Source organism: Herpailurus yagouaroundi, unplaced genomic scaffold (assembly GCF_014898765.1).
Source record: "Herpailurus yagouaroundi ecotype Mexico unplaced genomic scaffold, PumYag 66712, whole genome shotgun sequence".
Taxonomy (NCBI): domain Eukaryota; kingdom Metazoa; phylum Chordata; class Mammalia; order Carnivora; family Felidae; genus Herpailurus; species Herpailurus yagouaroundi.
The window spans coordinates 1-8,521 of NW_024419623.1; the positions used below are offsets into that span (position 1 = coordinate 1).

General features: G+C 60.8%; 1 protein-coding gene across 1 annotated transcript; it reads right to left on the reverse strand.

Annotated features, from left to right (window-relative positions):
• Positions 1-283: 283 nt before the first annotated feature.
• On the reverse strand, positions 284-8,515 carry LOC121024668 (caspase recruitment domain-containing protein 11-like). Its single transcript, XM_040466862.1, has 5 exons — positions 6,912-8,515; positions 6,226-6,322; positions 5,751-5,846; positions 4,103-4,238; positions 284-3,231 (listed from the first exon to the last, which is right to left on the reverse strand). The coding sequence occupies exons 1-5, from the start codon at positions 7,127-7,129 to the stop codon at positions 2,795-2,797; spliced, it is 984 nt and encodes a 327-aa protein (XP_040322796.1). The 5' UTR covers positions 7,130-8,515; the 3' UTR covers positions 284-2,794.
• Positions 8,516-8,521: the final 6 nt, after the last annotated feature.

The following is an 8,521-nucleotide window of genomic DNA, read 5'->3' on the forward strand; positions in this document are numbered from 1 at the left end:
ATAACCATCCATCCATCCATCCATCCATCCATCCATCCATCCATCCATCCATCCATCCATCCATCCCCCCTCCCATTCATCTACCCATCTATCCATTCACCCATCCATCCATTTATCCATCCATCTACCTATCCACCCAACCATCCATCCACCCATTCAACCAACCATCTACTTATCCATCCATGCACCTATCTATCCACCCAACCATCTATTCATCTACCTGTCCATCCCTCCACCTACCCATCTGTTCATTCATCCATTGCTCCACCCCCATCCCTCCATCCATCCACCCATCAAGTTAATTTTTATTGAAATTTAGTATTTACTGAAAATCTACTAAGGGCCAGACTTTAGAATAAAAATATGACAAAAACATAGTTGTTGTTGTACTTGAGAACGTGTGACCTATGTAGTAAGAAGAATGTGGGATACAAAAATTATGCAACAATTTAGCAGGTGCAGTGATGGGTACTTATTGTGGCAGCAGTGAGGAGGAATGGAGGGGAGAGGAGAGCAGGCAGGCTCCCTGGAGGAGGAGGTATGTACCAGAGACCTCATTCACTTGCTGGGTGACCCTGAACATATCTTCAATCTCTTGACCTCAGGTTCTCCATTTACGAAAGGAGAGTGGGGTCAGCCCAGGCCTAGAATTCCCTGCGTAAGCCCAGGCTGGCCGGGGAGCCCACACTAGGCCAGGTTTAGCATGTACACTCCAGGATGTACCACAAGGGAGTTGGAAGGGATCCGGGGAAGAGCCAGCAGGGGAAGTGCTACAGGTCTGTGGGTGATTTGGGGGGACGGAGGCAGCCTAGAACCCCCGCCCTACAGCACCTGCAGCGCCCTGGCTGTGAAAGCACCAAGGGCAACACGGGGCATGTCTGCAGAGTTCAGAGCAGCTGAGTGGGATTTGCAAACGAGGCTCTGCCAAACCTCAGACCGTACTGAGAAAGGAGGTAGTTACCGCGGTGGCTGCAGGAGCTGGAGCTCAGAGAGGTGAGGGACCCATGTCTGTGTCCTGCCTGCTCCACATGGGGGGCTGAGAACCCGGGGCCCATGCTGGGCTTGACCTCTGCCCATCTGCGAGCCTCTTGCTTCCACCACAAGTGGCCGCCATTATGCTGGTTTTGCAGGTGAGGGACAGAGAGGTGGGTGACCTGTCCCAGGTCAGTAGCCGCGGTGGGGGGGTGGGGCACAACCTCAGCTGGAGACCACTCGCCTCCAAGAACACCACCTCTCCCACCAGCCACACTGTGCGCGGAGGCCCTCCTGGCCGGGGTCTGTAGAGGGTTTGCACCATGGGAGGCCGGACACTGGGGGTGCCGTCTCCCACTTCCCACAGGGCCAGGCATCCCGGGAGACCTGGGGGGGGCATCACTGCCAACATCCAGTGAAAGACTGCATGCAGAGCTACCCCCCCAGGAATGAGGGGCGTTCTGCTCCTGCTCAGGTGCATCTCACCCCGACACTGGTGCTGACTGATGCTTACAGAGTCCGCACCCCCACCCGGGGCTGTTCTGAGCGCTCAGTACCACGTGTTTCCAGCCCCGGGGCCCATATGAGAACCTCCGGGTGGGGGAGGGGCTCTGCACCACGGACTCCCGACGGGTAAGGCTGCTCTGCCCGCAGGACCGCAGCTCGGCAGCGGGAACAACACCACAAGTTCTAGAACATGATGTGGGGTGAAGGGAGCCAGATGCAAATGGTTCCACATGGCATGGTTCCATTTACAGAAAAGTCTAGAAAATGAAAACCAATGTGTGACAGGAAGGAGATGAACAGTGCCTGGGGCAAGGGTTGGAGGGGGGCCCGAGGGAGCCTGTTGAGGGGATGCAACGCTCCGTCTCCTGGCTGTGGCTGGGGTCACGGGGTGCAGGCATTTGCAACACTGCACGCTTAAAACGGGGGCGTGTTGTTACGTGTATACTGATCCTCGGAGGACGGACTTCTGGTCTCGACGCCCCTCCCTCACCTCCCCTAGGCTGACAGTAAAGAAAGCAAGCGTTGGTGAGGTGGGGGGAGAAGCTGGGACCCTGGCATGTGCTCGTGGGAACGTGAGGTGACAGCTGCTGGCCACACGAGGGTGGCAGCTTCAAGTTCAAACGGAACGGAACAAAAAATGTGGAATCGCCACGGGAGCCAGCCATCCCGCTTCCGGGTCCAGCCCCCCAAGAGCCGGAGACAGGGGCCTGAAGAGATGCTCACTCGCCCACGTTCACAAACAGGATTCACAACAGCCGAGAGGCGGGAGCGACCCACGTGTCCACGGATGGGTGACGGAGAAACACTATGTGGCACATCCACACCGTGGGATGGCGTGGGTCATAACTGGGCTGGCACCTGCTACCACACGCGTGGACCTCGAGGACGTGATGCTGAGCGACATGAGCCGGGGGCAAAAGGACAGATACTATACGACTCCCCGGAGGAGACAGACTCACAGAGAGAGACAGACAGCGGTGGGCCCTGGGGTGGGGGTGGAGCTTCGGCTCGGGAAGAAGAGAAAGTTCTGGAGATAGACGTACCTACTACCCCTGAACCGGACACTTAACACGGTCCACGTGGCACATTCCTTGTTACGTGTATCTCGGCATAACTAAACCCCGCCGGGCACCTGACGGCTGGCTGGTGCGGGGTGGCCCTGGACGTCCGTGGTTTCAACACGGACAGTGCTGAGGACGATTCCAGCTCGCAGCCAGGACTGGGGCTCAGCGCCGTGTGCAGGGCATCTGACCGTGGTCCCCCAGCCACACCCAGGACACGGAAGCCCTAGCGATGGGCGGCCTGCCTCTTAACCTCAGGGCTCAGAGCGGGGACCCCAAGTCACGTCTCCTGACACGCTCTGTGACCTCCGCCCTGAACCCTCAGCGTGAAAGGGGAAGTGAAGGCCTGCTTCCCCTGCTCTGGGGCCACAGGGCGCTCCGAGAGGGCCGGCGTGGCCCCCGGGCCCGAGACCCGCCCCGCCGGCCGGGCACAGCAGGTCCACAGGCTCTGCTGCCACGCCTGGTGGGACGCAGGAGGGGGGACACGAGGACGGTCCCGGCCCGCACTCACCCGGCTTGCACATGGTGAGCTCCAAGGCGCCTCCGGAGTTGAGCAGTTTCTGGACCAGCGCCTTGGCCAGCACGGTGGGCGTGAAGAGGACGGGCCGGCGGCGCTCGCAGTAGAAGGCGCGCACCAGGCTGTAGGGGATCAGGCTGAGGTTCTTGCCGAGCTCGCTCTCGGGGTCCGGCTCTGGGAGGGGACAGGAAAGGGCCGGCTGGGACGCCCTGCCCGCCCACCGTCCCGGGAGGCTTCCCGGCCCCACGGAGCCCGCTGGCCGGCAGGAAGGTCTATGTGACCCACGGGCCAGGCCCTGTTCTGGGAGCTGAGGCGACGGCCCTGCAGCCTGGTGCTTGTATTCGGCAGGTGGGGGGCGGGGCCGGCTGAGAGGGGCTTGGGGCTTATGTCAGGAGCTCTGGGATGCCAGCAGCGTCGGAGGCAGGGGGAGACACGGCCTCCTTTCCACCTTTTCAAGCCTCTCTGGCTGGTGTGTGGGGAGCAGAGCGGAGCCAGCCCCGGGCAGCTCGAGCAACCGCCTTGCCAGAAACCGGCGTCTTGTGTTTCACTTGGTGCCCTTCCCCGGCCTTCCGAAGGGCCGGTCTGGAGGGGAGCCCAGGCCCTCTGACCATCGGTGCCCGGGCCAGCCCGGCCCCCGAGGACAGCAGGAGGCCTGACCGGCCATCGGCACACCCTTCTGCAGGGCGCTGTGCGGCCGGTGACCCCTGGCCGGCTTGATAAATGGCAAGAAACAGGCAGCGGGGAAAGAAATCAATAGGCGAACGCTTCCCAGCAAACAGCTCCAATTAACACGGGCATCTGGGCTCAGACCGACTGCAGCGAGCACGCATCAGGGGTGAGCCTGGCGGGACGCCACTCTGGGAGGCCGTGCGCTCCTCCCACCAAGGCCAGGCAGGTCCCCTGGAGGCTCCCCCCATGGGGGAACCCCCTCTTTGGAGGGAGCAGGTGTCCCAGCCCCCCTTGCGGGGACCCAAGGGCCTTGTTGGGACTCCCGCAGCCGCCAGGCCAGCAGGAGTTGGGAGGGGCGAGGCGGTCAGCGCCATACCTTCCTGCTTCTCGGTCGAGGGCCTGCTGGCATCCAGCGATGACCGGGCCAGGCTCCCCAGCGGGCTCCCCGAGACGATGCGGACCCGCTCGTTGCTGTTCATCCTTTTGTACTTGTTCTCGGACCTGCTGACGAACTGGAGGACAGAGGGTGGGGCCTTTGCTTCTAACCAGACCAAGCTGCCTCAACCCGGGCACAGGCAGACCTCTGCTTGGACCCCAGCTCTGCTCCTGGGGGCCAGGGTCAGTCACCTCCCCCTGTAAAAATGGGAGAGGTCCAGCAGGCCGAGAGGGGACATCATTGTAGGCGAGCAAATGAACAGATGCCCACTCCCTCCTCCCTAACCAGGCACGAAGCCTGCCGAGGGCTGGGGTGCCAGAGACCCTCTGGCAATCCCCAGTGCCTTTTGGGGAGCCGTGGGAGGGGAGGTCCCTGGCAAGGAGCCCCGCTGGCAGGATGGCCCACAGACCGCCCGCCTGGGGGGCCTGTGCAGGATGGCTCCACCTCCCACGACACGGCTCTCTACAACCCCTCCCTTGGTATCCCCCAGTTCTCCCAGTACAACTCAGAGTTGAGCCCTGGAGGGTGGAAAGGGATGCCCCAGTGGTGGACACAGAATCCGAGTTCCCACCACATTCCCTGGGCTACTCTGAGTCTCTCCACACCCTCCTTCTGTAGGGAGGAAAATCCAGGGAGCCGAGGTCTCGGCCTGGCTCTGTGGTCAACTGGTCCTTGGGTGAGCCACCCGGAGACGCTCAAGGTTGCCAAGTCTCGCGTGACACGAAGGCGGTAATGTGTGTTCCCGCGTGGCCCTGCCTTCAGGAGGAGCTCAGATTCGCTAGGGTTCCCTTCCACCTCCGTATCTTTCTAGCACCTGTCTGCGTCTACCTGGTTTCTGGGCCATGCCGTGAACCACTCCTCTGGGTTTCCTATGTCCCAACAGCAGGATGGCTCAGTGGAGTGTGGCACACCAACTCCACAGGGGCCCGATTAGCAAAGTACCAACACAGAAACGTCCTTGAGGGACCGCATCTTAACGTGACTCACTTAGCTCTGCACAGAATGCTTACTGCATTTATGTGAAATTTCTTCCGAAGACAGCACCTACTAGGCTAATCAGTGTTCCTTACATAACAGTTCATGCAAAATAAAATAACTCATTATAGAATTAAGTACACGCGATAAATTTTTTCTGGTCCCAAAGAGCTACGATGTGTCCGTGGTCAGATAAGATTTAAAGAATCTGTACGCTTTCTCTTTTCTCCTCGGCTGCCAGGATGCTAAGAGATACGTTTAACGCTCAGTCTGAGGGACTACACTGACCCGGACACTTGCGACGTTTTTCTTCTCCTGATACGCCGTTTCTGATTTTTTTTCTAATAGCTAACTTGTTTAAACTCTTTTAGCCATAGGTCTTCAAGTCTTTTACGAAAGTGGGACTGCTTCCAACAGGTGTACAGACTGTCTCCCGACCTGTCACCGTGAGGATCAAACGGGACGGGAGGTGGGAGGTGCTGTGAAAAGTTGCAAGTGGTGCACAAACACCAAGCACTGATATTCTGAAAGAGTCTTCTCTTCCCAGCAGCGGCAGGGGGGAGCCCCGGCAAAACGTGACCGCAAAGTCAGTCGGCGCTCTGGACAACTTTACCTGGAGGAGCTGGCCGAAAAGGAAACTTGCCCGAGAGAGGCGGGGACTGACCCGGGGGTCACTGGTGGAAACCGGCTCTTCAGGCTGCAGGGTGTTCTGAAATCAGGTATCAATCGGTCAGATGCGCTGGGCTCGGCAGGACGCGTGAGCCCAGGAAGGCTGCCGAGAACCAGAGACACGTCCTCAAGCCCCCTCTGTGCCAGACGTGGAATCGAAGCATTCCAGACGGGGAACGAGCTTGGAGGGTAAGAGGAGCCCCGAGACTTGTTCCGGCAGAGGCCAGAGACACAGAGGAAACGCTGTCCTGCCACCCCGCGTGGGGGGGGGGGGGCCCTGAGGGCGGGGCCCCTTCTGGGGGGACCGTCCCATTCCCGAGGAACCAAGTCCCTGATGACATCAGCGGCTACCATTCGTGAGCCATCCGGAAACGAGCCTGGGGGCTGGTGCGAGGCTGGCAGGGCTGTGGGGTGCCTACCCGGAGCGCCCTCAGGGTGTGGTGCGTGGGGTCCGCCTCCTCTCGGCTGCCCCTGTGCATCAGGCGCTGCAGCTTGACCAGGAGGAGCTGCTGGGCTCTGGGGAGACGGGAGGGGAGGGCAGACCCTCAGGGCAGGGCCTGGGGAAGCCGGTGCCAGCCTGCCCCTGTGCCTCCCAGCAGGGTCGGGGGCGGAGGAGGGGGTGCTCCCCCAGGGAGGGCACGAAACCCGGCCGCTGGTCTCGAATCTTGCAGCCAGTGCTGGCTGTGGCAAAGTCACTCCCCTGAGCCTCGGTTTCCTCATCTGTAGACCCGGGCTGCTGATGCTGACCTCACGGGGCCGGCCTGAGCGGAACGCGCTTCCCGGAAGCCTGTGAGCCTAGCCAGAGGAAGGCTGACGCCCCACTGCTACGTGATTACGGAAGGACGTCAGGGAGGTGGCCCGCGGACAAGCAGTGAGCAGCAAAGGGGCGTAAAACCGAGAGCCCGGTTTTCTACAGATGACTGGGAGAGGTGCCCCGGGCATTAGGGAAGCAACAGGGTTTAAGGGAGCAACATCCCTGGGGAGGCAGGGGAGGCTTCCAGGAGGAGGAGGAAACAGGCGGGCCTCAGTGGCCACAGGCGGAGTCCCCCTGGGGGCCCCTCTGCTGGGCAGTAGCCCCCCGCCCTGGCGCCGGCCCGGGCCTCACCGGCTGTAGCTGGGTATGGTGCCCACGTCGAGGTCATGGTCCGTGAAAGGGTCGACCCTCGCGCACAGCCACTCGTGCCTGTCCTGGTACATGGTGTCCCGGACGTGCACGATGTCGTCGCACTTGAGCGACATGGTGCAGGCGTCCAGCTGGCTGGAGATGTTCAGGTTCAGCCGGACGTAGAACGAGTCCCCGGACGTGACCAGGCCCTCCTCCATGTCCTTCAGCAGCTTCCGGTACCCTGTGGGGGCACACGAGGCGGAGGGGATGCGGCCTGCGGTCGCGGGGGCCTCCCGCCGCCAAGCGCTTCGGGGCGCAAATCCACCCGTCGCCGCCCACAGAGGACACGCCCCTATGGTGCGTCCCCCTCAGAGCTGCGGGAACTCCCCGCGATGAGCGAGGTGTCCTTCGTGGCTTTCTCTCTTTGTCTTGGCTGTCAGGGAGCTCAGAGCTAGGTTTTGTGCTAGGGTGCAAACAACCCGCGGTCTCCGCTACTGCGAGCGAATCCGGGGTCTCCGCTACAGAGAACGAATCCGGGGTCTCCACTACCGCGCACGGATCCGGGGTCTCCTATAGAGTGAACTAATCGGAGGTTTCTGCTACAATGAACGGATCTGCAATCTCCACTACAGTGAACAGATCTAGTGTCTCTGCTACAACGAAGCAATTGGGTGGGGGAGGGCGGTGTCTACTAGAGCGAACGTATCCGGGGTCTCTGTTACAGCAAATGGATCTGGGATCTCCGCTACCGCGAGCGAATCCGGGTTCTCCGCTAATGCGAATGTATCCGGGGTCTCCTATAGAGTGAACTAATCGAGGTTCCTGCTACAACGAACGGATCTGCAATCTCCACTACAGCGAACAGATCTAGGGTCTCCGCTACAACGAAGCAATCGGGTGGGGGAGGGGGGTGTCTACTAGAGCAAATGTATCCGGGGTCTCCGTTACAGCAAATGGATCCCCGAGCTCTACTACCGCGAACGGATCCGGGATCTCCGCTACAGAGAACGAATCCGGGTTCTCCGCTACCGCGAACGAATCCGGGGTCTCCTATAGAGTGAACTAATGGAGGTTTCTGCTACAACGAGCGGATCTGCAATCTCCACTACAGCGAACAGATCTAGAGTCTCGCTACAACGAAGCAATCGGGTGGTGGGGGGGGAGGGTTCTTCTAGAGAGAACGAATCCGGGGTCTCCACCAGCGTGAGACTGCTACACCTGCTACACTGCTACACCTGCTACACCTTCCCCACCACCGTGGTGGTTTTTTGCTTTGACTCTGGCAGGAATGCATGCAGCAAACCTCATCCTTCTTAAGCGCTGTGCCTGATGAGCTCTCACGGCCCCCTGGTCAACACCCGTCTCCGGGGACCGCCATCCCGCCTGCCGTCACCGGGGCCGAGCTATGCCTGGCTCACGGAAACGGAGGCACAGGCCCTGACTTCCGCAGCTCGGCCTCGTGTCTGTGGCCCTCGTCGTGACGCTGCCACGTGGCGCCTCCGCCGGTGTCCCTTCTCTGGAGGGCGCATCTGTGCCGTTTGAAGGTTTCGGCTCTGAGGGCTTGCTCTGCCGCGAACGCTCTCCCACGGACCTCTGGTGGCCCGTGCCCT